The sequence below is a fragment of the Anser brachyrhynchus genome (assembly GCF_964034855.1).
Source record: "Anser brachyrhynchus genome assembly, chromosome: 20".
Taxonomy (NCBI): Eukaryota; Metazoa; Chordata; class Aves; order Anseriformes; family Anatidae; genus Anser; species Anser brachyrhynchus.
The window spans coordinates 3,501,496-3,528,190 of NC_137713.1; the positions used below are offsets into that span (position 1 = coordinate 3,501,496).

At 38.0% G+C, this 26,695-nt stretch overlaps 1 protein-coding gene across 3 annotated transcripts in view; it reads right to left on the reverse strand.

The window, feature by feature from the left end:
• Nucleotides 1-26,695, reverse strand: part of MED13 (mediator complex subunit 13) — a 59,222-nt gene that overhangs the window by 18,911 nt on the left and 13,616 nt on the right. The window contains exons 1-11 of one of the 3 annotated variants that reach the window (XM_080562997.1): nt 18,508-26,401; nt 18,275-18,409; nt 12,366-12,511; nt 11,095-11,292; nt 10,010-10,204; nt 8,844-9,006; nt 8,445-8,555; nt 5,879-6,556; nt 1,688-1,904; nt 628-712; nt 55-176 (exon numbers count right to left, since the gene is read on the reverse strand). In XM_080562997.1, coding sequence (XP_080419123.1) covers nt 55-176; nt 628-712; nt 1,688-1,904; nt 5,879-6,556; nt 8,445-8,555; nt 8,844-9,006; nt 10,010-10,204; nt 11,095-11,292; nt 12,366-12,511; nt 18,275-18,306 — 1,947 coding nt within the window. In that variant the 5' untranslated portion in view covers nt 18,307-18,409; nt 18,508-26,401. Of the gene's footprint in view, nt 1-54; nt 177-627; nt 713-1,687; nt 1,905-5,878; nt 6,557-8,444; nt 8,556-8,843; nt 9,007-10,009; nt 10,205-11,094; nt 11,293-12,365; nt 12,512-18,274; nt 26,402-26,440; nt 26,610-26,695 lie in introns of those variants that run through there. The other 2 variants (XM_080562995.1, XM_080562996.1) reach the window with 2 other exon arrangements.

The following is a 26,695-nucleotide window of genomic DNA, read 5'->3' on the forward strand; positions in this document are numbered from 1 at the left end:
CGTTACTTGCAGTTTTTTGTCTAGCAGCTGCCATTTGTTTTGAACATCACTTACCGTTAGCTCATCCTCATCAGAATTGAAGAGATTGTCAAGGTCAGTATAGGAGACCACCAAGTCTGTTTCATGGAACAAGCTAGTTGATGCAGTGCGAGCATGAGCAGCAATACGTTGGGCATCTATAAACAAAAACAGATTACAGAAACACTGGTGATGTGTATTTTAAAAAGCGACATTTAAAGGACTATTTCCACAGCTGAAAATATACATGTTCTCAGTTCCTTTCAAGTGTCTTACACGTAAGATTTCATTACATTTTATATAATTTTATTAATAATAATATTAATATATTATATTTTATATATTAATATTATAAAGATAACATTAATTAATAATTAATAATAATTTATGTAATTTTACATTTTATGTAAAATCTTCGATTTTATTACATTTGGATTTTATAGCCACCTTTTATTTGCAAGGTTCAGCAAATAAAACGTGTTTCCAAGACGATCCTGAATTCTGAAGACACAGGGTAATACACAAAGTAAAAACATAGTAACCTGTTAGAGTCCATTGACGGTTCAAATGGTCATTAATACACCACAATTTAAAAAAAAGTATTTTTACCTTGCTTGACAGAAGGACTAAACAGAGACATAGCATCCTCTCCTTCATGAGATAAAACTGTAACACTGGATGCACCATCCTCAGCCTATTAACAAAAAAGGTAGAAAAGTTCACTTAAGTCAATCTGGGGGAAGGACACTATTTTCCTATGGAAATTCTTGTATGCATTGGAAGGATCAGGTTCTTATTAGCCTTCTAGCTCAGCAGGGTGTAGCCTGGGAGTCTGGTTAGTGGTATCTGCTCATGGAGAAGGAAGCTTGGAATACAGACAACATGCCACCAACACTCAGAGGAAGAGCACAGACAACATACATCTTAGGCTTGTGTGTTAGGGATAAACACTTTAAATTTAGAGATCAAACTGTGGATTCTTGCTCTAACACTTTATTGAAAAAAACATTTATTATCGAATGCTATACATTAACTATACTAGTAATTATTAAAGAAACTCTCAGTACAGGAGTGCATACGTACAGAAATAGTCCTAATAAGCCAATTTATTTCATATACAAGCTCTCAATTGAGTTATATTTTCTTCCTTTTTGGAGGGTGGGTGAGAGAGGAAGTGGACAGGGAGTGAGGAGCTTGGTACTTCTGTTTTAAACACAGCCTCACGTAGTTGGTACTGGTTAAAGTACAAGGAAAAAGTGCAATTCACTGTCCAGGCAACAACTAGTCAGAGTTCACCTCCTCTTCCCTCAACCTTTCCGCACATTAACAAAGCATTTGCCTTGTTTTTACAGTATTCCACAAGTATCTGCTATCATCCCTTTCTAAAGAGAGGCTCCTGAGCCAGACAGATTTTTGTTCTGATCCAGCAGCGTTCTCTCAGAACAAGCCATAAGCACTAGTGTAACAGCACCACCAGTGCGCCAAAAAATAAAAATAACCTAGGTGTGTAGTTACTGCATGAATGCTGCATACTTCATTTATTATTTCTGCTTGAATAATTTTTTTTATATGTACTTCTACATACAGAGAAGGATTTATGTTATACTTAGTGACTAAAGCAATTTGTTTCAATCTCATCACTGATTTGTATCCTCACTTCTTTACTCACCTTGTGTTTCTTCCCAGCTTCTCTCTCGATGTTCTGCCTATCTTTTTTACTATCGGGAAATAAGAATTCCACATCGCCATCAACAAAGGCATAAGGATCAATTTCAGGTTCCTGGTCAGCGTCTGACACTACTGCTGCTAGGTATTGGTTTTTACTCTGATACTGTTGCACCAGTTCATCTGAAACCTTTAAAGGCTTCCTACATTGCACCATTAATCTGCACAGAAGAAAAAAAAATCACAAATTATTATTTATTACTTACATGGAAATAGTTCTGCTATCCCACAACCCTTCACAAAAGCAATTTCACTTTTCCTTTCCCTTTTCTTCCCTTCCACCCCAGCTTCAGAAAACTTTTTGAGAAAGAAATGAAATCATTAGTCACATAATACAGCCTCCTTACACACGTCAGATACAGCTCTGTGACTCATTCTGACTATCTCTCCTCAAGCATTGTCAACCCAGATAAAGATTAGTAATTCATCCCAGGCCGTAGCTGTCACTTATTATAAAGTACAAATGTATTAAGCAGTCTATAGCCACTAAAAGAAACTCACCAGGTTAAAAAATTACTTACTGCCGTTCCCCATCCACGTTCGAACAAGTGATCAGAAAGAAGTGATTAAATCTGAATTTTCTATATTTTAAGAATTTAATTCCTGAGCATTTAATTCAGCATAGAAAGGCAGCATGCCAACCCTTCTAATACCTGGCTGTGTCTAACACAACACAGACCAATACGCTGTTGCACACTAAGCCTGGCTATGCAAAAAGCCCATAACTACACAAATGCCACCACATTTAGCAGTCATTTAAATCACTTCTATAAATACCAGATGAAGGTCACAACACACCGACATCTAATTTACTAATGGGAATAAACATACATTTGCCATTGTCAGCATTTTTCTTGTCATCCCATTTGGAGTCAAAAATGGAGTTGAGAGTACATAAATTATGTTTTTGTAACATTTACTGGTTTCACACATGGAATATTGCACCAACAAAAAAGAAATATTGGTAAACAGGAAGTTAAGTTGTGAACGTTAGCTGTACACATGCCCCTCTATCTTCTGCCAAATGATTTTCTGTATCACAGCATCCGTGAGGTACCACGTGAGGAAGGTATTGCTTGGAACAAGACAACCCTTCCAGCAGTGTCAGACCGCTGAGGCTGTACAATTTCTTCTTACTCAAGACCCTCCTCCTCCCAAGCAGGAGCAGAACAACCAGAGAGAAGCATTCACAGAGGAGCTGACATTAAGAAAAGGCATTTTGTAAGGATGAAAATTGGAGAGATACTTGAAGTCTACACACAGGTTCCAACACATTTATTCTTTCCCTTCTCAAGCCACTCTCCAAGAAGAAATACTGTCCCATAACAAACTGATGTGCCTCATGATTAGCAGGGCTTGGTTTTGACAGCCTAGATCCAGACACTACCTAGAGTTTAAAATAAGGCTTACATTTCTTCTCTGAGAGACCAGAAAGCAAGAACAACGTGATACAGAACAATTCAAAGACTTCAGCCTTGGAATTCTGCATCAGTGCACAGTGATTCCTTAAGAGATCTCCTTGCTGCCTCGTACATCCCTACCAACACAAGTTGTATGCAAAAGGACAGAGGCAGGTTCACTTTGTCAAGCCTTCCTAGAAATAAGCTTTCCAAAGAAACATCTCACAGCCAACAAGTGTTAAATCCATCTACACTGGTCATGGGAACACCCTCAATAACATCTTTTATTAGCTATTAATGCCACCATCTCCAGCCCAGACAACACTGCAAGGAGCGTGGCTTTATGTCAAGAACTAGTGGCATCTATACATGGAGCAGCACTTGATAGAGTTGAAGGCTTCCTCTTTTCTAAATCCCATAAAAATTAATATTGGGGGTGGAGGGAAGAGATGGAAAACAACTTTCTAGGAACAAGGAATTAAACACCAGGAAAAACACATAGCAAAAGCAAGCAGCAGTTTCTATTATTTTTTGACCAGCAAAGAAGAGAAATTAATAGCAAGATGCTCTGGTGGAAGAATGTCTAACATACATCCACACACACACTCAGTAAATTGTTAAATCAAACTGTAGCCCATACAAGGAACAATCATTTCTTGAATAGAAATAAGAGAAACCTGAAGCAGAGCTTATCTTTGGCTGGCTGAAATCAATTGAAGGGGAAAAAATGCTACAATCGTATAAATGCACATCTTGAAAAAGCTGAGATTCATTAGCTAATGCAAACTCTTCAACAGCATTAACATGACAGATAAGGCTAAGAACATGTGTACAAGAACAGACCAACAGCTACGGTATATTCATTTCTGCTCACAGCTTTCCTACTCAGCAAATTCAACGCAACTGCTACCAGCGGCTTTCCACTGCCAACAGCGGAACAAAATCCACACGAAGTTCCAGACCTGTGAGTAGCTGCGTCAACTCTTCTACCACAAATTAAGCACACTACGTCCACGGGGAGGGACGGGACAACTCTATGTGACACTGGTCACACCGAGAGTCTCCTTTTACCTGAATATAAAAAAATCTGAATCAAAAATAATTGACAGCAACTGGGTTGACAGATGGAACTCTTGGTGCATTCACAATGCATTTTTTTGTCCACGGATCACATCCGTAAAACAAAGTTTGTCACCTCTGCATCAAAGTGCCAATCGTGTTAAGTTTACCCTGCTATTAACAGCCCTGTCAGCAGCACCTGTTGCTTCCCATTACCATCCTTCTCCTGCAGCTTTCCTGCTTCAAGCTAGATGTCCTCACAAGGAAGGTAAAAGATGGATGCCAGGAAGAATTTTCTTAAGCAGTACAACTGCGAAGGAGACAACCCAGAGGGCCAAGTGGTTTGGGTTTGTTTGTTTTTCATCGTTGTTGTTTTTTTGTTTTTGTGTAGGTTTGTTTTTAATTTTTGTCAGTGGCGGTTGGTTTTTTTGCCTTTACTGGGAGAGAAAAGCCATATTGATTCATTCTGCAGTAAAACAGAACTCAAACAGCTACCCCTGCTTTGACTCAATCAATGCAAGTTTTAACACCAAAACCACTAGTGCTATTTTCCTCTTTTGCCTCTAAGCTTCACAGTTTATCAAAACTTAGACAATAAAGCGATCAATTTTTGTCCTGATTGAAACAGTAGCAGAGTAGAGTATTTTAAAACCTGGTGCTAGATAACACTAGCTCTCAGAAATAAATTCTATTTATTCAATAACAACAATAAAATTAAGTTAATTTACACATACTTCATTTCATGACAATCATATCAGCTTAAGTACAAAGAATTCCAAGATCTCAAATACATTTCCAGTAGCTTAAAGGCTTTGGTTCTAACCAGGAACTAGTCTGACTCTCTCAATTTAGAGAAGCTTCATTTAATGAATGAGGGTTTCCCATCCGATCTGAGGTCCAAGACCAGTTAGAGTAGGCACACTAGTCACTTGTTTTCTTCGAACGATAACCTCAAGTCCTTAAGGCTGTTGAACAGCAAACCCAGATCACAGAGAGAATGCACCATGTGCAAGAATGCCAGTTTATATGCTACATATTCCCAAGAGAAATCGCCGATAATAGAAAATAGCTGCGGCCCACATTAACTTTGATGTCTTCTAGGAAAAGAGATTAGTTCCTTCACTGTTCTCATCAGTCATTTAAATAAACAGCTTTCAAAATTTAAGAGCTCTTCTGAATAAAGACAAGAGCAGAACTGAGGTAGAAGGAACTTCATCTTTAAAAGGGTAAATAAAGCACCACTTTAACGGGGTAAGTCTTAAAAAAAATAAAAAGTATTAATATGAGAAATATATTTGGTTTTTGTTGTCATCGTTGTTTGGGACCATAAGCCCCAAATAGGCACAATTTGGCTACGGAGTAATTTTAGAGTAGAAAAATAATATTCATTACCATCTGCTAATGCAGAGTGTTAATGAGGAAAAGCTGGAAAGTCTTACTACATATTTGACTGTGCTTCACGCTTGCATATTACAAGTATTGTCTTCTTATGTATGCACAGCACAGATAAAGTTAGGCTCACACTCAGCAACACTGCTCGAGCTGATGAGAGCAACATTAAGCTTTAGTGAAAAGACTGTTTCTAAGGAGAAACTGCCTTTCCAAGGAGAAAGGCCTTTGGCCTTTCAGTTTCCTCACTTTCTCACCTTATTACTGTAACACTGAGTATTACTTACTCTGTAACTGATGTTATGCTTTCCTGTTCAGTAGGTATTACTGCATCATCTCTCAATTTATCACTTGGAAGCTGAGGTGGTAAGAATTCCACATCCTTTTTCTTTGGAACTTTATAATACTTCCAAGTAGTATCTGCTTCATCTTCCTCCAAATTCACTGCAGTACCAACATACATTGTAGGCTCTATAACTTCAGGAAATGGAGCTGGAAAAGGCTGAGATAAGCCATCAAGTCTGTCTTCCATTGTTTTTGGGGGAACCAAGGGATCTGGCGTTGGCATCTGGTAGAAATGTTGAGGAGAAGAAGGAGCTTTAGTTACCCCTTCATCAACTACATCACACGGGTGAGGACTAAGTGGCGGTGGTTGAGGTGAATTTGCCATTTCAGCATTATGCATCTGAGGAGTCTTTGCTACATCATTAGTTCGGATATTTGAAAATCTCACTTGACTGTCTGGTGCAGTCATCACAAGCCTCTGACTTGCTGAATCTGCCTCCATGGCAACATCATCACTGATAGATACACGATGATGAAAAGGAGTCAAAGGGCGTTTTTGTGGCTTATCCCCTTTGTCTTGCTTCTCATTTGTCTTGTGCTTTGGAGCTGCTTGCTGTTGCTGGCCCACAGGTGGTGCCTGCCCCTGCTGACCTGAATTTCTTGGTTTGAGATTTTTGTGCCTGCAGAATTAACATAGGGGAAAATACTTCACATTAATCTTTCAAATATGTCTATCACAGCATTTTCATTAGGTAAGAATCAGCTTCTAAGTCATTAAACAGGTGATTATAGAAGTCTGATACCATTCTGAAGTGGAGCTGCCTCTTTCTGACCATAACTTAATTTAAAAACAGGAATAACATTGTAACATTTCAGAATACTGTTTAAAAAAATGGAAAGCGCTGTCCTATGAGCCCAGAATGCACATAATCCTCAAAGGCATTTATAAAATATTGTCTTCAGTTATCAAAAATAGATAGCAACAGCTTGCTCATATGGCTTTTAACTTCTACCAACACTGCTGAATCAGTAGAACAACATAAGAATTAGCAAATGACTTCTTGGATTCAAGGATCAATACCAACCAACAGCATTGTGCAAGTCTGTGTTAAAGAGTGGAAAATTAACATCAAGAATTTAGAAGTCAAGCTGTCAGTCCTACAAAAGCTATAAAATATTCTATAGTTATAAAACACCTTTTGTGGCTATTTCTTGCTAAATTTGCAGGCAAAGACTCCATGTCTCAACTGCATTAATACAGTTAGGTTTTGGTGGGGTGCGTGTCCACTCCCCCACTCAATAAATGCACTTGAATTTAAACATTTTAGCTTTGAGCTGAAGATGCCAGCTTTCTAGATCTAACAGAACTAGAAACATGAAATATCAAAGCCTGAAATGAAACTGTTCGGATTAAGCTACTGAACTACATGTACATCCTTAGCACCCAGGTATTCTCTGCTGTTCCATTAGGAAAGTCACAAAGTACACAGCTTGCATTAAAACCAGGATTATGCAAGAATAAAAGGTAAGAGGTATCAAAATCTATTTTTACTTTATACTCTCATAAACATACACACACACTTCTCACTGCTTAGAACTCAAAGCATAGAGAACAATAAGGGCTCTGTTTGTTTGTTTAAAGTCTTTGCAATTTCTCTTCAGGGAACTGCATATTTCTAATACATACCTCGTACAGTTAATTGACAGTTTTCTCTTAGCTAGCACTATCAAACCTAAAGTCTCCTTTAGGAGAAATACAATCCCCCACCTTCTACCAGCTCTTCTCATGCCATTAGTATTTCTAGAGAACTTAAACATTTCAGTGAAGCAGAAAAATGTATTTCTTTTGACATGCTATACTCTCCAGACATTAATTTTTTGAATATTCTAATATTCAAATTGCAAGGTAATCTGTGTAACAATTTAAATCAGAAGTGTTTGCACCTTTGCAACGCTTCAGTCACCTAAATGTTCTATAGTAAGTACAAAAATGAAACATTACTTAATGTTTCCATTTATGTTAAACAATTTTAAACAAGCTTGTTTATAAGGACAAACAACTACATCTGCCCATGGAATGCCATATTTCCCAGAAGTAAATTAATATTTTTCCCTTTGTGTTCCCCAAGACAACATTCACCCATGCAACAACGATCTTGTTGTTCACTAACAGCTTTTTTCTTTTAAGACTAAAACCACAGCCCTCTAGAATAAGTTCTTAATAAATAGGCTTCCCTTTCCATCATAGCCCAAGAAAGCTGCCCAAGAGGTAGTTTCCACCCTTAAACAGGCCCACGGAATTCCAGACCAAGACTCAGAAATTGTCACTGAACTGCCAGTAGGTCCACTCAGACAAATCACACGAATAAAAACTCCACATTATCTTATTGGGCAGAGTTTCAAGGCCTAAAATGGCATGTAGGATGATATACAAGTATGTTTGTTTTTAACCACTTTCTTATCAGCAGCTGTTGCTTAATTAGTCACAAAGAAGTCATCATCAGCCCTCTCCTGAGCACTTGAATCTCAATGTACACTGCTGGACTACTGGTCTGACAATTACCATACCTTGAACAATTGCAATTTGTCCTCTGCGTGGCTTCAACAAAATCCCAGGATGCTACCTTGTCAGCTGTCTCTTCATCACACAAGCCATTTGATGTAGCAGAATATTTCCGCCTATGATTCAGTATTGGGAGAGTTATTTGGGATCAACACATTTATCTTCTGTCAAGTCTCAAGAGCAGTTTTGTGACATAGGATTCAGCAAAGAAATCAAATAAATTTTTGCTAACACATTAAACTGAAAAATAAACAACCTACTACTTAGGATCCAAATTAACTTCTTTAAAACATGTTGTAACTAAAACACCTTCTACTAGCAGTCATATCATCTTTAACAGAATTACATTCTACAACACACACAAAATATGGTATTTCTTTTAGTTTCCTAAAGTGAGTACATACTTGTTCTGTGCTCTGTTCATATTGCATTCTTGCCAAACTCTGTCCACCACCTGATTAGCTAATTTTCTAGGTATTTTGCCACCATGATGGCTAGTACTGTCAGAGATAAATCCATCAGAAACTGAAGAAAACTTCACCCATTTCTGGGCAGATTGAGCATCAACTGAAAAGCAGCACAAGAGGAAATAGTTTTAGGCAATGAGGTAACCAACACTGGTTGAGCACCCCAGGAAAAAAGTACTTGCTTAACTCAATGTCAGGCAATAAAAACAGAAGATTTACATATAGTAGCAGATTATTATAGCACAGTTCCCTCAAATAGAGGGGAAGAAAAAAAAAACACGAATGTTTGTTATAACTGGGCTGGCTATTCTTTATTTGCCCAGGAACTACAGGCCTGAAAGAGAAAACAACATTGCTCATACATCAGGAAAACTTGAGCAAAGCTACCTGTTAGCGAATTTAACGGTTTTGTTTGTTTGCTAGTTAGTTTTGGTTTTACATTTTTTGTTGTGGTTTTGTCATCCCTGTCCTGTGTGTCTTATTTCCCTCCCAGCCCCCCAGGTCTTCTGCTACATTCATCTGAAGAAAAAACATGAAAAAATGAAAACAACCACTTGCATACCCCTTTTCTGCACAAAAAGAGCTATTTATAAAGTCATAGGAAATTACTAGTGAGCCTTACCTGCTTTGACTTAAAGCAGTATTCTATAATAATTACTCACATGGTTCAGAAGGCACACAGCCTATAGGAAAGTCAAGTACAAAGAAGCTTCCTGGGACTGCAAAAAGGCTGAAAACACCACCTTGCTTATCAACAACCAAGATACACAGTGATGTTTATAAAGCTACTCCAAAATACATACACACATTGGCAGGGGGACAACACAAAGACCTTGACCACAGAAACGTAAAGTACTGGACTGCAGCATCAGATACAAAAGCAGTCCTTACTTTACCCATTTAAAAAACATTTAGGTTAATTTTGCCCAAAAATGAAGAATAAGAATTGTGTTTCACAACAACAGACTTCTGAATTTAAAAAAAGTGATTTTGGTAACAAGTCAGTTGTACAGTGAACATCTGAAACCTTTCTAAACACTGCTAGATTTTAAGAAGCAGCAGTTAAAATGATTTCCCACATGTAGAAGCTAACTTTACTATACCTGTTTGAACTTCCTCCGGGGATGTCGGTGGAGTCAGAGTTACTGAAGACATTGCAGGATCTCTTGTGGAAGCAGGCACTTGGTGGACACCCAAGCAAGTAGTTGAACAGTGAGACGCCCCAACAGTACTAGGAGCAGGGATGTCTGTCTGAGGAACCAGAACGAAGCACGCTGGATACACCATTCGCACACCAGCTGAAAAAAGAACAAACCTATTTTACAGTTGTTCACCAACAGCTTACATTTAAAATAGTCAACAAAAGGATCACCTTACCAGTTGCTCATAAATTTACCTGCACTTTCTACCTACTAAATCACTAACTGTGGACAAGCCTGTTGTCATCATTACCTTAAGATTTGTTTTATACAGAGGATTTGGTTGAATGTATGAAAAAGGCTTTTTTACAGGCAAGAGACAGCCCCAGCCTACACATACTACTACTCGAGTCTATTGTTTTGGTTTGTAAAGAAAACTACAGACATAGCTTTTAGTACCATGTAAAAGTGACAATATTCCTATCGCTGTCATCATCAGGGTCTCCAGCCATCACTGCAATACAAGCTTGCCTCACTTACTACAGAGAAATGACGACATTAGTTGGCAAATCAAAGGTCAGTAGCGCTCAACAAACAAAAACTACTGTGTCCAAGGAGCTTAGATTTTAGAAACAAGAGGAGATAAATGCAGTGCCTGAGTACATTAAGTTCTTCAGGTTTGTGGTTTTGAAGAAATCCCTGAAAGGCACATCTGTTCTGTTTGAATTTGCACAGAATCTGAAACAGTACAACATGCTTTTGATGCATCTCTGATGCCAACAGTGACAGTCTAGTGTTTTTGTTTTAAATATAAAACAAACAGCCTTGCTTCTCAGGGCACAAAGAAAAATACCTTATCTAATAGGTCTGTAAAACACAACTTAAGTAGCCACTTGTTTTAGATAGGCCCAATCATTAAATAGAAAAGGAAAAGACCAACAGCTGTCGCAAATGGCTGCAAAAGAATAAAATGGGGTCACTTCCACATGCAGAATTTTGAAGACCTAACCAAACAATTTCAGTAATTAAAAGGTAAAGAGAACACATACCAACAAGGACTTCGACAGCAGCTAAAGAATCATCTTCCCAATCCATGTCTTCTTGCTTTTCCTCAGACCCCTCCTTCAAGTTAGATGTGACAGGATAGAATTGTTTCCATTCACCAATAAGCTTTTTTGTCGATGAATCAGAAAGCTTGAATGACTGCCCTGTGAGCGTGCCATTTAATCCAAAGGGACTTAGAATAACTAAAAAAAAATAAATACACGTAAGTTATAGATTATATCTAACCAAAATTTGCACTTCCCACTGAAACAGCATTAGTGTTATTTCAGCCACACCAAATAACTTACCATTGGTAAGTACACCCTGATCACATTTTACTATACTGCACAAGTTGGAGGCAATAGGTATGCATTGTTAAATATATGTATACTGTAAGAATTGAGGTATCACAATAACCATTCCCAATTAATCTGTTTAAACAAGCAACAAGCAAGTTTTTGACTGGGCTAGCAATGACTCTGCAATATACAGGTGGGATAAAAGAAGACCATTTCAAATTCTGACAGTTACAGTGTTTCCCCCATCCTTTCATTCTGCTTGGTACAGTTACACCAACAATGCTACATATATAAAAGGAAGTAATCTGTTTCGTGTTTAGTCTTGTCCATATTAGAAAAACACAGCTGCTGTTAAATTGCATTCAAAGAAAGCAAGTTTGGACACTGAGCAGTAATAAACAACGGCAATGCATAGTCATGCAGGAGAAGTGATTTCTCTAGCCAACACAAGTGTGTCTTAGACAGGGAATGATCAAACAGCCCACTAACCAGACTCGGGCCCCATCACTCCTTTGTCTTCGAGAGCATAGCCTGCATCTGCTGGTGGAACCAAAGCAATTTACAGGCAAGGAATAGCCAAATAAAAATGGGAAAGGGGAGTGAATAGGTTAAGTATGTCAAGTCAGAAATGGATTTCTAAAAGAGAGGTTGTGGAAGCTATGTGGCGGTTATAAAGCATGTTGAAAACGCAAAATACTTGAGTCACCCATAGTGCAGTATTCAGAAATAAAGTTTACTGTATCGTAAAGTCACATTATTGGGCAACACGCCAAAAAGATGAATATAGAAATCATCCACCTGCAGAAGATCCGAAATCCAACTGGCTTCTGACTGGCTATGTCAAGACAGCAGATGTTTGGGTAGAACACAGTCAATGCAAAACAGAATGCCTCTGCCCCCACTCCCAGAAATCCTCATACTGAACAACTCCAAGGATTGATTTATTTTAATACACACTAATGACCAGCAAAACCTACCTTGAAAAGGGCTGTTAGACTGCTGGGCAAGGGTGAGGTGTTCTTCACTAAGCAGGTACACAGGTTGATGCTGACTGATCTCCACACTGGTACAAACATTGCTATCCCCATGTAAGAAAAAGGTGAACGAGCAGGACAAGTGCTCACTGGGGAGAGAAAAAAACAAATCCTAAGAATAGATCCTACAACGGTAAGTAATAGTTTTGTCACTAATTTGAAGGGACTTCATTCCAAAATTTTCATTAATAAATACTCAAAAATCCATTCCATCTAAATAACTAAATGCTAAATACATGTTTCCTTGGGGAACATACAACGTATTACAGTTTAAAGACAAAAAAAACTAAAATCAATCAGGAAGAAAACAAGAGATGCTAAGTTTTCTCTTTAGATTGAGACTTTGTATTTTGATGCCTAGAGAAAATTTAAACACTTCTTTTTGCAAATCAATTAAAAGTAAACTGACTTAATATTTTATAGTATATTTATTAAAAAGCTATAAATATATTTCTGAACATTCATTAATTTTAAGGAGGTCATATCTAGGTTCTTCTGTCAGAGATTCACTAAGCAGAATTTATATTTTAAGATTTATATCAAGTATTTGCCAACAAGTAGCTTATTTAAAAGCAGAAAGGCAGGCAGCAGCTTTGGGAAATTGGGATTTTTTGTTGTCAGGGTTTTGTTGGTGGTGGGTGTTTTCTTTTGTTTCTTTTATTGAATCTCATCGCCATGTTCCTAAAGCCGATCAAGTAACTAAAACTGAACTTCCACAGCTATGACAGGAAGATATAAACAATTTAAGGAAAACTCATTGTTAATCAAGTCATCAAAACACATATCAATGTTTACTATCAGATGCTTCACTGACAGCTTCTCAGCCTGGACCAATTGTTTTTAAAAAAATACAGCCCTGTACAGGAAAAAATATATATCTTTCATACAACACTGAATTAAATAAACCTGGTTTACATAGTGCTTGACATAGCCAATAACTAGTTAGCAGCTCCATGAAATCTTCTACCTCCTTCAGAGACTTCCCAATTTTTGCAGCTATACTGCCTGTGTTTTGTTACAAAAATATAAACACCTGCAAGTACAACTAAGAAAATATTTTCTGTCACATCCAAATCATTTTGATGGCTTGTGTGAAATATATTTCACCATTTTTAATTAAAGGGCAGGAAGAGATTGGGAAGGAAATAAAAGCAGAACCCTGCCAGCCGGCTGCAGAAATAGTATATCTCAGTACCCAATTCCATCTGAAAAATCACTTTTTCAATAATTAAAAGTTGTACATGCGCAACGATTTTAAGTTATATAGCTACAAGTTATCTCAAGTGTCAGCCAGACCAATAGATTCCCATAGGAAAGGAACAGATGTGCAAAAGCAAGAGGATGCTGTTTACATTGGACATTAGATTAGGTCCAGCATTTCAGTAACAGAAGAATGAAAGTCAAGGAGAACCTTAGAAATACTTCATAAAATACTATACAGAAAATAAATCCTTTTCTATAAGAAGGGCAGCATCAAGCACCTGCTCAGTCTCAGGAAAAGAAATGAAACAAGTCAAGGGAAACAGACTAAATGAAGTGACTCAAAATAGCAGATGCTAGTGCATTTTTGCAAGGTCAAATGGAAGAGACACTCCATGAACTAGCATAGCCTAAAAAGACCGTATGAACGCAATACCACCCTCTGCCCCAAGAAGAAAATTAGACCCCATCAACACCAGCACTGCGTGCGTACTCTTTGTGAAATTTTAGTCTATAGACTTTTTAATGAGAACAAAACACAAATTTTGCATTTCTGGAAAAAAAGAAAGTTTCCAGGCCACTGAAGAACTGAAAAAGTCCAAGCATCTGAGCAACACCTATTGAAATACAACCTCCACAGGTATATTACTAGATACATCTTCAGTGTCATTTCCAAGACGTTTCTTCGACCAGGTGTATCGTAAGACAGTAAAATGTATGAGGAAAAAAATGTTTCTGGAGCTGGCACAATCCATTCAATCTATGGAAACGGAGATAAGGTGGCTTCCTGAATCTCACCCCCAAGACTCAAAGAGCAGCCACCAGGGCAGTCACCGCAATGAGAAGAAAGCTACAGTGTAAAATACGTGGCTTGGACTACCAACTAAATTAAAATCAGGGACCTAGAAGACTTCAAGGATGAGAAAACCCACAGAGCTGAAGGCAGAAGAGAAGTGCAGCACCACACTTTTTGTTACAGTATCTTAAAGCCGACCATGAAGTGAACTCAGAAACTACTCTGGGGGGTTACGGTCCTTGACTGAACCGTAACAATTTTCAAGCTGCTTCAAGCCCGTGGTAGTACACTGATCTGCTCTTCAGTTTTATTTTATTTTTAAAGAACATGAAGAGCCAGGATGCAGAGATACAAGTGAACTGTCATACTCACTGACCACTACTTAGCATAATTGCTTCAGTAAACTAGCTCAGGACGGCGTATTCCCTGCAGATGAAGTATACTGTTGTTGGGATGCCTGAGCAGTTGTTTCCGAAATCCAGGGACGATGGAGCTAAGCATCTTGTTGATGATTTCAAGTTCGAGCAAAGTCACACAGTTAGCAAACACCACGAAGTTCCTATATAGAAATCTGATTAAACTTTAATCCTTGTGCAAATAGTTAAAGACTCATCTTGTCAAATTGAACTTTATTTTCAAAATATTGCGTGGTTTAAGGTGAAATAGTGGACGGTGCTGTTGGCTGCAGGTGACAGATAGCAATTCAGAAGCTTAGTATGAGGAAGAGTTAAAAGCACATATTCTTTAAAGACACTTTAAATGAGATTAAGCTATGTCTCTAGTTAACGCTACATTATTACACAGATGAAGGGCAGACATCTGTAGTATAATCTGAGAGAATTCAGATAAACCAAGACAAAGAGAAGCATCAGCATGATAACAGAAGCATGTCAATTCACTGCACTGCAAAGCTACTCCTAAGTAGTAGCAAGGAAAATTCAAGGTCATCATGCAAAAGCCAAATCAAAAAAAAAGAAAATAATACAAAAAAGACATCTCCCCTCCCCCCATTGAGCAGGAGGGAAGTTTCCAACAAAATAATGAAGTAAGACAGTGGCCATTGTTGGCACTGACATCATTCAAACAGCTTTAGCATGAAAGCTGCAAGCACACTATTTGTAGCAGAGAAAAGCAGATCCACTACGCTACAATTGATTCTAAAGTCTCAATGCAGATCGTTCACTAATTCTGCTTATAAATTTGGCAGAAAAATCAGGCACATCACCTTCGATTTTTGTTTTGGTAGGTGCAATGAAGTCATTTTATGCACAATAGAATACGATTGTTTTATAGTCGGTACACACAGCCAAATACTGCTGTCCTTAAATTCAACTGAAGGGAAAAATTTCCATGTGGTACCTCCTGAAAACATGCGTCGTCTTAACTAAAGGTTAGCAAAGACAAAACTCATATTTTATGAATTCAGACACAGCATTAATTTTCTTCTAACTAGTCACGCTCAGGAACTGTTTCTTCCCATTTAACACCATCAGTTCTGTGTTACAAAATCAGTGCTTATGAAAAAAAGTCAAAAATACAATGAAGATTTATAATAATTTTTTAAAAAAAGCAGAAACATGCCAAAGCTTTTTGCAAAAGACTGGAGGAAATGTGGTAGGAAAGGTAGAAGCAGAGCTCTAAGTTACTGGCTGCCCCTACATACACTATTTTATGGACTAAGCAAGAAACCCATAAACATGTATTTTTTTACTATGTTTATATTTACTTTTATGGATACATTTGCACATTCCCCAGTTCTGTAAGTTTCCAGAGATTCACTGGTAGCACACAATGCCACCTCAAACTCAGCTCAGGAGAAATTTTCTCAAACCTTTCCAAAAGCTATTAAATTCCACCACTTGTCTAACTTCCTCTCCTATTCTCAATGGCTCACACTGCAGACAAAAATCCTAATTAAGTAAAAATGACAGGAGCCCCTTCAGAATTTAACAAGTCCACTTAGTTGGTCAAAAAGCATTTCACTTCAGGGTAAATAGGCAAATTGCTTTTACAATTTAGTCAAGTACACAAAACCAGAAAATTGGTGATTTCCTGCCGACTAATACAGAGTTCGTCCTATGCTTTTATTTGTGGACTTTTTTTTTTTTTAAAAGTACCTCGGAAGATCACTAGATAATTTGTGCAGAGCATCTCATGACTGCAGTATAAAGAAAACCTATACCAACCTATACCACAATGCTCAGAACTTTCGTTGTACATGCATAGAGGTGCCAACAGATGCCCCCCCAGAAAAGCTTGTCTTAAAGCTACTATTGATTCTCCATTTGTTTTTTTATATTTTTTTTTAGTTCTACAGTACAATCAAGTATTGTCACATGTGCACACAGAAGAGCAGAGGACAAAATTTTAAACAGAAAATTCTGAAAACGAAACCCTAATTCTCAAAAATCTCATTTTCTTGCTCAACTCTGAATATAAGTTAATTTCATTAAAGGCCTAACTATAGGCCTTAACTATTAATAATCTAGTGTCCAACACTGGTAACCCATCTCTGGATACAAATGTTATGAAGTGATATCACATTGAACATTCTGTATGAATTTTGATCTGAACACACCAGAACTGAGGGAGTTTCAACACTGAAAAGAAAAAAAAATCCTTCAGAGATGAAAGATTACAATTCTATGTGAAAAGAAATGGCAACCACTGTGGACAATTTCAATAAATTTCTTTTTCTACCTTCCTAAGAGAAACTGAAGTAAAAGAGGGGAAAGCACACTGAAATTTACATATACATGAGGTTTCTGCATCTCCATTAGCAAATCTGAAAATGCCTCCTTGATAAAAAGATAATTAGGTCTGTTGTTTTTTTTTTTTCTCCTCCACATTAGTACTTCTGTAGAGCTTTGTGTCTTCGAAGTGCTTCACAAACATTAGCTGCATTAGAACCTCACTAATCCACACTTCACTAGATTACACACTTCAAGTCAGCACCGCACTATGGCTGAAAGGCAAGGAGACTGCAGCAACATCAGAAGCAACAAAGGAGTCTGCAATTAAAGAAACCCTATACCACGTTTGATAGCAAAGTCAAAAAAGCATTCAGATGTCTCAACTGAAAGGAGAATGTTTCTTTGTTTTTATAGCTATCGCATTTTTTTCCTAGATTGTCTGTAAATTATTTCCAAGTTGATCCGAGTGGCTAACCAAGTCAGAGCACCAGCAATCGTAACAAAATATTTACCATATTCTCACTGTGTATTTTTCTATTCCCATTTCCTCGAAGAGGAAAAAGGACGTGGCAAAGCTAAATTATTCTCCCAGAACTAATGACTTGCATAATTACTTTTCTACCATTTCCCTTTCAATCAGGCAGAACACTTCATTTAGGAGCACAAACACAGAGATACAGTTTTAAGTCTTATTAATACTGTTCACTATTTCTGATTGTTATAAAGTGTTTGCTAAAAGCTGGAATACGTTGGCCAACACCCTGAATCCTTTGGGGCATTTTGACCAAGAATCAATATATATCATGACTGGCTGACAACAGTCATCATCATCATCCATTGACCTGACAGCTCCCAACTGATGCATCACAACTGCCCAAATAAAAGCATCTCCAAATAGTTATTCTTCGCTATAGCCTATTACAGGCAGTATATTATCAAATAAGTTTCTTTTTAAAAAGATGACAGTTGCCTTCTCTAGTAAATTATTGGGCTGGAAAACAGTCTTACATTTAAATAGGTTCTTTGGGAAAGAAAATCCCTTCGTATTCAGTTATTCACCTGTACTCCCCCTCCCAGCCTGTTTGAAAAATAACACTATAGCAATGAGCAGAGAATAGAAAATAAAACAACTGCCAAGGAATAAGTCTAGAGGAATTCCATACCTGACCACATGCTCAACACGCGCTGCCATCATCCTCTGTTCTACTCTACGCTTTGTTCTCTGTCAGGCAACCCTCGAGGCTTTTCATCATGGAGAAGAAAGAGGGAAGCTGCCAAGCCACTTGAGGCTTTCTGAGCTAACGGAAGAAAAGCAGAAGCAACTCCCTCAAGACAACCCATCTACCACCTTTTCTTTGTAAGTGCTTGTTCAGAATAGTTCTTTGTGACTACATACATCTTCCAGGAATAGCCAGAACACTGCAGTGCGCTAATGAAGAGCAGCTTTCTATGCAACCACCTTCACACCTGCACCGCTTCAACAGCGATTTTAAACATGGAGTCTTCAATCTCTGCTCACCGTGCCATAATCCTCAATGAGGAGACTCCACAGTCTTCGTTCAGACTAGAAAAGAACTGGAATTTAAATATGCATTTGTAGTAATAAGCAAAATACAAAAATAAGGAAAATGCTAAAGTCAGATAATTATATTAATGCAGCTTAAAAACAATGTTGCCGGAAAAACTCATGGTGGTTGTGGGATTTTTCCCTTGTTTCATTTTGTTTGTTTATAAGAAACAAAAGAAAAAAGCATAAGGCAGGTACACAAATTCTGAAATAGTTCAGGAGCTTTGGTTTTTTGTTTGTTTTATTTTGGGGTGTGTGTTCTGGTTTTTGTTTGTTCTTTCAAGTGCTAGGGCATGAGGGAAACAGAGAATAGGAGGAACATGCTAACACACATACTCATTATTTTGCTGTACTACTTTCTATGCTAAGAGTTTGAATCATCATTAATCAATTCACAAACATGCCTTTCTTGCCGTTGGCTACAAGTTTCCCCATAACATCAGGGTCTGTATCAGCCCCTACCACAGGGTCTGCACTTCAAGCAGACACAATGGCATTAACATCCTTAATGGGAAATCTCAAAGAGATGTAACCAAATGCACATCTACATTTTTCTAGCAAGTTGCATACCCTATCTTAACATGCAGTAATAGTATCTCCAAATACAGATGCTTCTCTAACTACTGACAAAGAGATGGAACAGCAGACATTTTTCTAAGCATCTCTGAGTAACTCCCTATGGTCATGAAGGTAAATATAGCAGAAAGCTGATTTTGATGATAACACAAAGCAAAAAACATAGCTAATAGCAAAGTAGAAAAACTTCCAGTTCAAAGCACATCATTAATGACTACTGTCAAAGGCTCTACAAAATATTTTTCACATAGCTAAGGATATTTTGATGTTCGCTAGAACTGCAAGTTAAAAAATATATATTTGTTTATTCCATAACCAAGTTGTGTGCACTAAAACAAATACAAATGTTGTAACCTGTATTGCAGAATGTCATATTCACCTTAAAGGCTTCCACATTTAGTCATTGCTGTCATTATTGAGCTTAGTTTCAATAAAAAGTTCCAATAAAAACAAGGTTGAAACAAAAATATATATTTTTGCATATTAAAACCACAGAAGCAAAGCTGATTCTTTCAGAATGCAACCAGAACTTCAGATACCTCTACAAACACACAAAATTGTGCATATTTCTGCAGATACAACAATTACAAGAAATATTACAAAAAGAATTGGCTCGTGTTCCCGTATTTCTGAACTCGTATGAGACTAATAAAGCTGTCATCTTGTATTTTAGCTTCCTTTCATTATTCAGGATACAAATCTCAGTTATCTGAACTTATGCTTTCACAAGAAAATATACATGTGCTATAAAGAATAAGAATCCAGAATATATTTGGAAAACAGATAATAGCTAGACATTAATATATTTCAAAGCAACAGTTTTCGATCTATGGCTCTGCCCCATTCTGAAACATTTATAAACATCTTGGTAAGCCAGATGTTTTCAAAGCTGAAAATTGAAATGCGTTACAAAATTTTCATTTAACAAAACTTGACCTATCTGTATGGTTTTAGTGCTACCTTGTTGCTCAGTGAACAAACAGTATAGATTCATTGTTACAAGCTAAATATCACTTTCAGTTTTTCCTGACGAATCAACTACCACTGTAACTTAAGCTAAATAAGAGAAAACTGCTTTGTGATGTAAAGTGCTAAATTTGTCTGCTTGTAGTCTCTGTAGCAACCCAATATTCCAAAGAGACAATCATGTGATCAATGCTCTCAGCTCCTGCTGTTTATCCTGCACTGTCCTACTTATAGCAGCTCTCAATTCCAGCTGTCTACAGTAAAAGGAAAAACATCACCTGCTCTCCTGCCGGTACATGATGCCAGAACAGCCTCATTAGAGCTGTTGTAAAAGAAAAAAAAAAATATTGACATTGTTTGATTTAAAGACTAACGTAGGTAGGAAATTTACACAGCAAAAGCAGTTGAGCAGACTTAATAGATTACAGAAAATACCCCAACAGTATCAAGGAAGAACCACTTAATTTCAGCTATTAAGATTTCAAATTAAATATATAGAAATAAAGGCAAAGCCCATTACTACATGTACTTGGTCAGTTAACTCTCATTCACGAAGTTTTGAGCTTCAGCGTCCAGAAGTCTCCTCCTGTTCCTTAAAATGATAATAAGGATAATAAATAACTCAGAGCATCCTTCTAGAGGAAGCAAGAAAAACTGTGTCGTTCCTATCAAAAGACGGCCCCCTGGGAAATAGGAAAAAGGTAGCCAAACAGCAGGATGAGGCAGGAACATGGGCTTAAGACCCAAAACATAATATTCGCTTTGTCTTAAGGGCAGAGAAGACCAAACAGACAATAGCCAATCTTTCAGGGTAGCTGCTGTTACACTATCAACATAAACATTTCTGCAGTAGGCAGCAATTACTACGTCCCTATCAAGAAAAATTTGCTCACGCTCCCAGCCCAAGTCACGGCCATTTGATACTGAAGAATTGCCAACACACTCACAAAAGGAATCCATTGTGGATAGTTTTACCTCTTCCTCTTGGTAAGACAAGGTAGAGAAAAAATATTTATACATATATAAAATATACAGACACCCACAAAATATTTTCCAGCAGTCATTTCCCTTGAAGTCATGTACTTGCATTATATAAGGCCGTACCTAGGCTAAGGTTAAACTGCATTACTTGTGAAACTTGTGCAGCAAGTTTTATTCTGTAAGCTATGATAAGCTTATCACTTACGATTTTCCGAGTGGTGTTTTTTTTTTGTTTGTTTGGATTGGGGAGGGGTTGTTTTTTGTTGTGTTTTATTTTTTTTTTTTTAAGTGAACAGGTTTTTTCTTTTTAAGTAAACATGTAGCCACCCAGAGCAACTCCTTATTTCCTACTTAAAAGGAGGAGAAAAAAAAAAGCAACTGTACAAATAATGCAGTAGTTTTTAGCATACTGGGTTTCCAGTCTTTGATCAGATCATCCCACCAGATCAATATTGCTCAATTATTTGCTTACCGGCACTTCAAATGTGTTAAAATTTAGCAAGTTGTACTTATTGCCTAAAAAACTTCAGCAGATGTGCTCCACATAAGCACTTAGTACTTTTATTTTCATTAGGAATATCAAGTTTAAGCTTTATTAAGGAACTTTATCTAAAATAGTGTTTAAACTGACGAGTTTCCTAATCATATTTATACTAGTTACACACAACTATTTTATCACCCAGCTGGTGGGAGGCAAAGCTTCATCCAGAGGCCGCCTTTGAGCAGTCTAAGCAGAGAAGGGAGACAGCTGGATGCAGCAGATCACAATCTCCACCTCTCACATTCAAAGCGTGGAGTTTTGAAGAAAACGCACAACTATTTCTGAATGTTACAATAACAACACGATAGGTTGGAAAGGAAGAAAACTTCGTAACTTAATATGTTGTTATTTAAACCACATTATGGAGCTTCTGTAATCCACCCCACTTTAAGTGATTGACAAAAAATGTGGCAAAAAAATGTGACAAATACTGTGGCAATCATTTTTTCCCTGCTTGGCTATAAGTAAGGCCATTAACAAAACCTTCTCTTTAGTCTGTTATTACGCTGTCATCCCAGCTGACCCCCAATCCTGAAACCTTTGGGAATCACCTGCTTAAAAATTAAGAGCAATAAAGAAAAAAACCACTGCGTGCACACAAAAAAAATCACCACACACACTTCTTGGAGTTACTGACTCCATTCCTACCCTCTCTCTAACCAGAAGTGGAACTAGCGTACTCAAAAACCTCAGATGGTTCCTCAGACGGTTCCTCAGACGGGCATGGTAACTGTGACTTGTTCTAGCAGATCAAGTTTCACCAAATACACGTCTGGCTCACTTTTCCCAACGCTGGTTTTAGATTGGGGGGGGAAGTAGGGGGTGAGAGGGAGGCAGGGAAGAGCAGGTCATGGTTATTACCTTGCAGCCTTGTCAACATGCAGCACGTGACTGCAGAACGCAAACATTCGAGGGGGTTTGGTGTGGCGTTTTGGTTTGGTTTTTGCCTCTTCAGTAAAACACATTAAACAGGTTTTAATGTTAAAGTTAGATTAACAAGTTTTAGTAGTCACATCATAAACATCTTTAAACAGTGACCACCTAAAACCAATTAATTCTTACTTCTTTGATTATTTGTTCACATATCCCAGTGGCATCAGTTTATGAGCATTATGGACTGTCCTCTTAAAAATTAAAAAAAAAAGTCAATGGAACAATGAAGTAGTGAAGGTTGTGGTGTGTTTGTATTTTTAAAAAATCTTACGCAGGGAGAAAAACAAGAGCAACAGACAGGAAGCCACGGCTGCCTGAGGACCTGTCATCCCAGCCAAACACCCATTAGAAATCACACCCTCATGTCTCACGGGCCTCCTGCTCCGCCGGCCCACGTGTGAGGTGAGCACACCGCTCAGCGCAACAAACAGCCCTTTAGTTCCCTGCCACAGTACCACACGCACAAGAAAAACCCAGCGCTGCCTTTTGTAGCTGGGACACCAGGAAGTCTCACGCAGGCTGGAGCCACGTGCTTTCAAACCGAACTCCGAAAAATTCAGATGGGAACAACTGCAAATGAAAGGAATAGCTCCATCCGCACATCCTTCAGAGAGAAAGGAAGGGAAAAAGTGGGACTGAGGCTCTGCACAGCAGTCATCTACAGCTCCAAAAAGCACATGAACGAGTTACCTTCGTAGCCAAGAGCACTGACTACCGAGTCTCTAATCCAAGTCTTTGAATCCTAAGATTGCCAGCAAGAACAACGAACCTTATCTAAATCTGTAGTTAGAACAGACAGAAAGCCAATCTGCAGAGTAACTAGCCAAGTCCCAAAGTACAGGGCAGTATAAACTACGATCTGAAGTAGACTGGTAGCAGATTTCATACCCAGCATAACGAGCATCTCGAAATTACATAGGCACGTGAGTTCTACGCTCAGGGTTTCTGAATGTTAATGCAAAGAGCAGCCCAAAGAAAACAAAGCAACCCTAACCACGGGCTGAGCAGCCACTCGATAACTGTAACAAGGGCCGAAAGGAGGCAAGGCAGCATTCGTTCCCTTCCACTACAGGGAAAATCCTTCCTGCTCTTGAGCATAGACACTTTCTTTCTATACTTCCACTGCTATTTAATATTTTCTAAGATGGAAAGGAGGAATAAAGATACGCCAACATCATCACACGTTAACTTTTTCTTTCCGTAAGGATGATATACATTTGATCTGCACAGGCAATATAGGGAAGTAATTACAACCTTTCTGAACAGAAGTCTTTCATTCCCCGTGACAGATGCAATACCTGCCACGTTAATCTGTGGCTGCCTCCACACAGGAGAAGCACTACTTTCCTGGGGAGGAAATATATATATATATATATATATATATATATATATAAATATATAACAGAGGAAAAAATAAAAGTCTTCTGAAAAAGACTATTCTTCCCACATCAAGAAGCAAGTACAACATGCTTATGAAATCAGCATTATGAATCACTACTCTTATTACTAGAAAGATAGAAGAATAGAAGAAGTGACAAAAAAGACAAAAAGGTAGCTTCAAAAGTGTTCTGATTTTTAAAATAAGCGTATCCATAATCATGGACAAAAGCATGGCTTTGGGGAGGTGTTGACGGTGGTTTGGTTTTTTTTTTTTTTTTAATTAAATCACCAGACCTACAGAAGAGATGGACTTAAGATCCAATTCATCATCAAGACCAATACTAAGGGAGGAAAAAAAACACAAAAATTGGTCTAAAACTAACAAAAACTAAACAGCTCTGACACTCCTACAGAACCTTAATACCAGGTGTCTACTAAAAAACGTATTAGCACCCTAGGTGCAACATTAAGGGCATTTTCCAGGCTGGCTGCAAGTCCCTTTATGTTGAGTTAGTGCCTTGTGCTCTGCTGTAGTGTCATGCTTAACGCTCAGTGAGAAATGTCCCTTTTGACTACAAGAGCCTCTAAATTTATGCAAGAGACCAAAATCCACTCAAATCATTCCACCTGACACTTCTTCCTCAGCCCCAGAAGCTTCCCAACTGCAGAGGCGGTATCACAAAGCAGCTGTTTCACTCCCTTGGGCTCCGCTCTGCACAAAGTCGCGGGGAGCAACAGGGGCCTGAATGGATCCCTCCAAACAGCCTAAATTTACAGAGTATAGATCAAACTTCTAGGAATATCTATAAGAGGTAAGCAAAATAATCCAGGAGTATGCGCATCTGTTAACTACTCCCCTCCCTTTATTTCACACAAATCAGTACTCAAAATACCAACTGGTATTGAAGTACCTGGTAGGAAAGAGATTTCTCCACAAGGAGATTGTTTAACACAGATCTGTCTTATCTTTCTACCTATTTCCCCACTAGTTCTGGACGACTTACGATGAACTTGTGTTGTAGGTAAGCACACAATTCCTTCAGTTATTCTCATCAACCATACTGACCTTCTGAGCTTCTTTTTTAAAGAAAAGAACAAATTATAGAGTTTCCAAATTAAACAAACACTGCTATTTTATTTTAAAAGGTTTCATCAGCTTTTCCAGCTGTTGCGGAGAGCTTTATAGAATTACTGTAAGAGATGCCATGACATAACTAATGCTGGTTTCAAATGGCAATTTGGAAAACCAGTTCCTCAAATGAGGAAAGCCCAGAGCGTGCCAAGATGCTATCAGTCTAAATAGTTAAAAGTAAACTCTTTACTATTGATTTATAGCACCAACAGACAGAAGAAATGGATGGGCAAGGACACCCCAGAGAGGAGACATTTACCCTGACTAGGATGGAGAAAGAGATGCCTAGAACTAAAGGACAAGTTTATGTATAAATTAAAAGCAGCAGTTCACAACTAACAGAAACACACACAAACATGTGCTTCTGCTTCTTTTGCTCCAAAACAGCTCTAGCTCTCTTTCAAGTTTAAATTTATTACAGAAGATGCCCACAAAGGCCAACTCCACACCCAAAAAGCAAAGCCACTGATCTCAAAATTTCCTGCATGCAAGATTTAACACACACACACAGACACACACAAAAAAACACATTCTCTAAGCTTTAAATTACTTTGGATTTTAAAAGCTGATTTGGGAACAGAGATTAAACTTGTTCCAGCTAACCTAGTTTTTATTCATTTCATTATTTATTGCTAGGCAACATAGACCGTGTCAAACCACGTTAGAACCATGCGAAGAAGTTCTTCCAATCTAGATCAGAAATTTGCTTCTCGCCCTCCTCCCCCTCAGTGTGGAAGCCATATGCATTCCTCTAGCACCAGTGTTCCCAGATGCAACCTGCTTTCTGACCAGGAGCTGACAAACTCTCTTCTCAAAGACTACTGTACGATGAAATTTATCCAAACCGCACGTGAAGCCTGCAAATAGCTCTCTAGAATTTCTCAAAGAATAAGTAGTATTTACAATCAGAATTAGTCCCCATCACTATATTCGGAATTTCAGAGCAAGGCTCTCTTCACAGTTACCCTTTTCCTCCTTTCTAGAAGACTTTAGCTTCTTTTCCGACATCTCTCTTACCCATGGTCTGTGTTAGAGTATGAGTACAGGAGAGATGGACTATTAAGTGCAGTATTACTTCTCTTCGTCATAAGGAAGTTTTGAAGAACTCCGAAAAGGCAGTAAAACAAGAAAGATCAGGGATCCAGGATCCCAAACAAGCCATAAACTGAGTGCTCTTAATTAAAGATTTCTTCTAGCATGAAGCTTAAATAAACCCTACAGCTTCTTTAATAAAGCAAAACAGAACATCCTACCTTTTGTTTATAGGTTTTTCATCTTTCTCATAGGGCTTCACAAACCATTTCCCAATGCGCACAAAATTCCGATTCATTAAACACCTCTCCAACAGGTTGTGAACAGCTTTGAAAAGCAGAGTGCGACATTCATAAGAAAGTCCATTCTCCCAAACACCATCTTCCTCTTCTACAAGGCAAAGGAGAAAAAAATAAGTTAATATTGAATTACATCCTATTATTTCGTGTACTAGACATATCATAAAATTCTTTCCT